The sequence below is a fragment of the Branchiostoma floridae genome, chromosome 17 (genome assembly GCF_000003815.2).
Source record: "Branchiostoma floridae strain S238N-H82 chromosome 17, Bfl_VNyyK, whole genome shotgun sequence".
Classification (NCBI taxonomy): Eukaryota; Metazoa; Chordata; class Leptocardii; order Amphioxiformes; family Branchiostomatidae; genus Branchiostoma; species Branchiostoma floridae.
The window spans coordinates 8,649,184-8,656,273 of record NC_049995.1 but is presented as its reverse complement, the minus strand read 5'-3'; the positions used below and the strand labels follow the sequence as shown (position 1 = coordinate 8,656,273).

Genomic DNA, 7,090 nt, shown 5'->3' with positions numbered 1-7,090 from the left:
TATTATTTGTTATTGTGCAGGTATCTACGGCGCTGGTTGCCTGATCACTGAGGGTTGTCGTGGCGAGGGCGGATACCTCATCAACAGCGAGGGCGAGCGCTTCATGGAGCGCTACGCTCCCACCGCCAAGGATCTCGCTTCCCGTGACGTGGTGTCCCGCTCCATGACTATCGAAATCAGAGAGGGAAGGTAAGATAGCACGGCTTTGATGCCATCTGTCTTTTCCTGTAAATGTTTCCTGTAAATGTGACTTTGTCAGTAGAACAGGCATTGGCATTGTGCAAAAGAAATTTTAGTTGCACATAGACAAGAATGTTAAGACTGAATACTTTGTATGTGTGATAGCAAGTAGTCAGTGTTAAGTACAGTATGCTATGTTGAGTTCAGTATGCTATGTTCAAACCTTGAGTATCTTTTCCAGTCTTGCCAGGTGGCAATGGCAGTCTTGGCCTGTAGTTGTACAATGTAGCTCTGGCTGTATGCATTAACAAACTTACATTGAGCAAAATCTTAGAGAAATTCAAAACAACAAAATTGATGATCACTTCACCCCAAGGCAGTGAAGTTTCAATTTGGCTAGACAACATCCCCCAACCCTCATATATGTAAGAAGGGGAACAACAGATGCTAAACCGGATAGTGAGTGAGTGAGTGTGTTTCCGTGAATAGTTTTATCACGTTGGTATGTCATTGAATAAAGAGACTCTTTTTACACAACCATTGCTTTATTCTCGCCGACGTTTCGGTGACTGTCTGTCACCTTCTGTAAATCTTTTGCACAAGGCTGCCTGTACATATGTAAATACTTCACGTTTTGTGACCGCATCTGAACTGTGAGCAGCGACACCTGTCCTGCAGTACAATTTGAACCAGTCAGAATTGCCCTGAAGAAGGTGACAGACGGTCACCGAAACGTTGGTAAGAATAAAGCAATGGTTATATAGAATGTCTATCTGTTGTTCCCAATATACACAATGCAGTGCTACCCTCAGTCCTGCCATTTTTGTCTGTGACATTAGAAGAATAACAAAGCGGTATAGGTAAGGGGTGAAGTCTGCCATCTCTGCTTGTTTCATGTTCCAAAGCTTCATGGGTAAGGGGGTGAAGTGTGCCATCTCTGATTACCTAGAGTGACAGGAAGTGATAATAAAAAGAATGACAGGAAGTGTCACAAAGTTGATAGAATTAGTCATCTATCAACCTTATCTGACAGCTGACAGACATTCCAGGTCATTGGGTCAATGGAAGAGGCTACTTTTTCACAGGGAGGTAGTTTAATCATATTCTACTTTCTAATGAAGTCAGCATCTTACCTGTTAACTCTGCGAGGGCATTTATCTGGGATAATACTGATGGATTTTGCATGTTCCAGAGGGTGTGGTCCGGAGAAGGACCATGTGTACCTCCAGCTGCACCACCTCCCGCCCGAGCAGCTCGCGGCGCGCCTCCCCGGGATCTCCGAGACCGCTATGATCTTCGCTGGCGTCGATGTGACCCGTGAACCCATCCCCGTCCTCCCCACTGTACACTACAACATGGGAGGTGTGCCTACTAACTACAAGGGACAGGTACATAAAGCTATACATTAGCGTGGGTACCATCTGGATAGTAGTTTGCTCCAACGTTTATTTTAGGCTATATACAGTCGCTTCTTACTCCGACTTTTATTATAATATTTATATACTATTTACAGTCGCTCTCTGCTATTCCGTCTGGGAACCTTGACATCTATAACATCTGGAATTGTCCAAATTTTGGAGGAGGGCGCTGATTGGTCCCTACACATGAGTGAATTAAGGAAACACCCTTTGTCCGCTTGCAGAAGGACCTGTTGTCATTGAAATAGCACTCTAGAACCCATTCCTTAATTCACTCATTAACTGATGCCACCATTAAACGATTTGAACATACGGGTAGCAGAAGCGAACATAGGATTGAACTACTACCCGGATGGTACCCAGGCTGCCTATACATATCATGTTCTCATTGAAATGTGCAAAATATTGTGGCCAGTCTTAACAGCTTGATATGAAGCAAAGTACAGGCAACATCAATGCTTTCTTTATTTCCCCACAACAATTTTGTATTTCTTTCATTGACGCAGGGCTCTAGCCAGCTCAAATTTCTTTTCCGTCAGCCAATCCCATTGTCGCGAAAACACTATTCCAGGACCAGAGACTGAACTGAGACCTTGAAAAATGGGTTTTTAGTGAGATAATCGTATGCGAAAGGGCGTAGACACATTGTCAACAATCATAACAATAGGAAAACAAACAGTGTGTGGCTTTTACGGCCGTGGGCGGCTAGCTTCCACCAAGGATTTTTGTCTGTCAAGGTTGACGGATTGGTTTTAAAACTTTTCTGTCACATGCAGTAAATTTCCATCAATTGGCGGAAAAACGGATGCTAGCTAGAACCCTGCATTGACATAACTTGCGTACTTTCCCAGGTTGTACAACATGACTCGGAGAAGGGTGACTACATTGTTCCGGGTCTGTACGCGTGCGGAGAAGCAGCCTGCGCCTCCGTGCACGGGGCCAACCGTCTGGGCGCCAACTCGCTCCTGGATCTGGTTGTGTTCGGCCGTGCGTGCGCTCACACCATCCGCGATGAGAACAAGCCCGGAGAGGCCATCGCAGACTTGCCTAAGGTAAGCATGTCGCCTAAAAGGTGGCTTGAATTGAAACATCACTTTGCATGACCTGCTTATTGCAGGTAAAGTCTAATCTGTGTAGGTACATGTTTGTCTAATTTGTGCCTAAGGCCTAGGAAAAAATGTTTTGTTTCCTGTTTCAGTCCTGAAAAAATTTTTAGGTTTGCCAAAACTCTAGTGATACATATTACAATATAGTTGAACAAAGTAAACTGAAATGCATGAGGACACTTGTGTTTCAATGTCAAACTTTTAATTTTGTGCATAATAGATTTGTTTGTCCTCATTTGATAGGAAAAGCAGTGTTTTTACTTCAGTAGGAAGCTGGCTGAATAGAAATTCTAACCAGAAGCTCCATGTATTTGACTCCACTGTCCACCCAAAAAAAGTCTTGAGCCGGCAAGTTTTTCTAGGGTAGGTAGGGAAACAGGAAACACAACATTTTTTTTTTCCTAGGCCCAACTTGCATTGGCCCATGGTAACACCAGCTCACAAACTGAAAGCAACACATAGTCAGTAGTAGTGCCATTGCTAGTCCCAAAATGTATACTAGTACCATGTGAGTTTGAACCCTGGCCAGCCCATACGAAAGACCTAAGAGATAGAACATACCAGTACTGTTTTCTCTGCTTTACACTTAGCAATTGGGAAAGAGTATGGTACTTGAAAACAACACAGACCACTACCAGTGGAACAGTATCCTGCTGTAGTGATTGCTGTAAGTTGTGTGGTCTGAGGGCTATTGAATGGGAGATGGGTGCTGCACTATGCACCATCTAGTGTGGTAAGGACTTAAACATGCTTAGTGTATGTTTTGTGTCTTAATTCCAGCATGCGGGAGAGGAGTCTGTAGCAAACCTTGATGCTGTTCGTTACGCAAACGGCAGCGTCCCCACAGCTGACCTCAGACTACAGATGCAGAAGGTATGGCCATGCTTTCAACATCCCAGTTAACACACGTGTAATCTTACTGCAAGAGATGAGTCAGACGTTAAAATCCATTCTGTTGTGGTGTATTTTTTTAAACAACTTCAGTAGGCAACTTTCGAGTGTGTATGTTGCTTTTTGTCAATTAGAGTTGTAAGGAACATGCAATGGCATAATGTATGTAGGTGTCTGTGAGTTTGTCTTTTGTATGCAATCTTGTACACAATTGCAAACATAGATGACCCTTAAAAATGGTGTTCTAGACGAAAGAAAGCATGCTATTGTGACTTGACATGCTACTGTGCTTGGGGTTTATAACTTTGCTGCCTAAGCCGCTGTGCAGTGTCTAATGTGTTCTGCACCATATTTTTTTCTTTGGTCATATGATCATTGTTTCGTGAAGTTCAAAGCCTGCCTCAAAGACAGTCGACTGTTGTGAAAGAAGTAAGCTTAAATTGTACACATAGTTAGGGACGTCAAGACATACTTCCCCCTGACATAGCTTCTGTGCCCCCCTCCCCAGACCATGCAGGCCCATGCCGCAGTGTTCCGTACCGGTGATGTTCTGAAGGAAGGATGTGACAAGATCAGTGAACTGGTCAACAAGATGGACGATATCAAGGTACAGTTTTTGTTTAACCTTTAGCCCACTAACTCCAAAGCACATTGGGAAGTGGGGCAGACTACACATTCTCCTATCATGTCAATTTCAGTTAATGATCTGTTTCACAATGATAAGGGTTCTCACAACATTTTGTAATCAGTCTTTTGTTCTCGAATTTCATGTTTCAGTTTTGTTGCTTCTCATGTGTGTCTTTATTTTGTATGTTTCCTTCTGTGAAATTACTTTTTTCACAGCAATAAAAGGAATGATTTAATTAGAATTAATTAAACGATTATATAACATATTTGTCTTGTTGACATCTCCTGTTTGTTTCAGACGTTTGACCGCGGTGTCGTGTGGAACACTGACCTGATTGAGACCCTGGAGCTCCAGAACCTGATGCTGAATGCTGCACAGACCATGTTCTCTGCTGAAAACAGGAAGGAGAGTCGGGGAGCACACGCACGGGAGGACTTCAAGGTACGTACTTTCTTTTGAGGCATATTTTATTGCTACGAATGCTTTTTTAATGATTCAATCCTACAAATTGTGTGTTAACCTTTTCTCTTTAGACATTTTATGGTCCAAATGCACAGAGTGGAGAAACTCCATTAGTATGTGTACTTAAAAGATCTGTCTAGCCTGGGTACCGTGTAGTCTGGGGAACTGTGTATTCAGATCTCTTGGTGGTGATGTCAGTTAATTAAGGAATGAAAGAATGTCTTCTAGAGAGCTCGTTCGAACAGGGCGTCCCGCAAGCGGACGGAGGGCATTTCGGATGTTGGAACACCTGTTCGAACTCTCGAAATCATTCCTTGATTATAGGGACCAATCAGTGCCCTAATCCAAAATTTTGATGACTCCAGACATTGAGTTTCCAATACGAAATATCAGAGAAGTGACTGTATATAGTGTATAATAAAAGTCGGAGCTAGAAGCTACTGTATATAGTGTATAATAAACGTCCGAGCAAACTCCTATCCAGATGGTACCCATGCTAATGAAAAGTGGTATGTTCCTTGTGTTTTCAGGACCGTATTGACGAGTATGACTACTCCAAACCTGTGGATGGACAGAAGGCACGGCCAGCGGCTGACCACTGGAGAAAACATACCCTGTGTAAAATGGACGATGGCAAAACTGTAAGTACATTCAGTTCTATTTCACTACCCCCTTAACTGTTTGTGTAATGGTTTGTATAGACTAACTGACACAGAGAGAGAGAGAGAGAGAGAGAGAAACTGTTTGTGTGAATTTGTTTAATGTGTGTGTGTGTGCATATGCCTGTGTTTAGTTTGTGTCTACCCAAAACTGTAAGTACATTGTACCTTTGGTCTGATTCAGTTCTAACTTTTTATTTCACAACCCCCTAAACTAGTATAAGTGTCAATGTGTTTATGTGTGTGTGTGTGTGTGAGAGAGTGTGTCTTATGTGTGTGTGTGTGTGTGTATCGGCATGTGTGTGTGTGTGTGTGTGTGTGTGTGTGCGCGCGCGTGCATAGCAATCAATAGTATTGAATTTAGATTCTATGCTGCTTTGAAATCAGAAAAGGAAACTTGTGCAGGTTCTCAGTCGAACATTTATATTCCCTGCATGATAACCTTAAAACAGTGATATATATTTCATATTTTGAATCACAAGAATTTGCTTTTCCCCCATTTCAGGTTGACCTGTCCTACAGACCAGTCATCGATGAAACATTGGACGAACAGGACTGCAAGCATGTCCCACCAGCCATCCGCTCCTATTAAAACTGTTGTTCTCTTAGTAATACACAGAAAGTAAAAATAAAGAGCTGCTTTGCTATCAATATATACTTAAACACAGATACCAGCAATAGTAAGGGACATTGTAAAAAGTGTTGAAAGTATATATGTCTAAAAGTAGGTTGTTGGAATTGATAGATTCTGTGAAAGTATACATGTAGGGTCAAATGCTTTTGCAAGATTGGCAACAACTTTGGGGAGGGGGGCATAGTTCTGGGATGTATCACACATGCATGGACGATGCTTCTTGCAGAAATATTGAATAGCAGACAACAAGATATCAAATCTTAAAAAGACTACTCTGCATATGGATTTGAATACGAATTAGTTTAATAGAACAATGGTGGGTGTATCTTTGGACATTTTATCCACTTCCTGTTACTCTGATGTGCTTTCCCCCACGTTTTCCCAATGCCTATGTAGTAAACACTAAAATGTATGTGAATATTGTGTGACTCTTGCTAACGGTGACTGGGGAAATAACAGTATTAGAACAGTAACAAATGTTCATGAAATGACTTACTAGTAAAGTTGACAATTTCAAAAGAATTTGGTACATTTTCACTGCACACTCTAGCTTATGCAACAAAAATGTGGGTAACCACGTACTTCAAAAGTCTTGCTTCTAGCTCGAGTGTTTTTTTCTCTTGACGCAAACCATAGCTTATGCATTCTGTTTTGTGACTTTCCTTACTACAGACACGATATTTGTATATGCATGTTCTGCTGTGCTGTGAATAGAAGATCATTCTTACAGGAGAAATGTTGCAAAATATACCACTAACAAACAAAAGAGACTTGTTGTCAATTACTATAACTTTTATTAGCTCCATCATGGAGGTTAACTCCTTTCATGAATTCATTCTTTATTCATTAAATCAACATTGCAGAGTTACCCTAGAGCAGTAGTACCTTGGTTTTACAGAATGAAGTAAAATCACATTACATACAACATGTACATTGTACTAACTATACACAGTAGACAAGACATGAACAGTACATCGACTAAAAACCACTTAAATATGGGGATATCGTGGTTGGTTGGGTCTGTAATTCAAGATCCCTTTGACAGATTTGTGTCATGATTGTATGTTTCATATTAATTCATACTTAAGATAAAAATAACCAGGTCTCAACTA

At 41.5% G+C, this 7,090-nt stretch overlaps 1 protein-coding gene across 1 annotated transcript in view; it reads left to right on the top strand.

The window, feature by feature from the left end:
• The window catches only part of LOC118404242 (succinate dehydrogenase [ubiquinone] flavoprotein subunit, mitochondrial-like), a 13,590-nt gene extending 6,846 nt beyond the window's left edge, over positions 1-6,744 (top strand). Inside the window, exons 9-16 of the mRNA XM_035803285.1 lie at positions 21-189; positions 1,373-1,568; positions 2,450-2,650; positions 3,485-3,577; positions 4,104-4,202; positions 4,521-4,664; positions 5,216-5,326; positions 5,850-6,744. Coding sequence (XP_035659178.1) covers positions 21-189; positions 1,373-1,568; positions 2,450-2,650; positions 3,485-3,577; positions 4,104-4,202; positions 4,521-4,664; positions 5,216-5,326; positions 5,850-5,936 — 1,100 coding nt within the window. The 3' untranslated portion in view covers positions 5,937-6,744. The remainder of the gene's footprint in view (positions 1-20; positions 190-1,372; positions 1,569-2,449; positions 2,651-3,484; positions 3,578-4,103; positions 4,203-4,520; positions 4,665-5,215; positions 5,327-5,849) is intronic.
• The last annotated feature ends 346 nt before the right edge of the window (positions 6,745-7,090 follow it).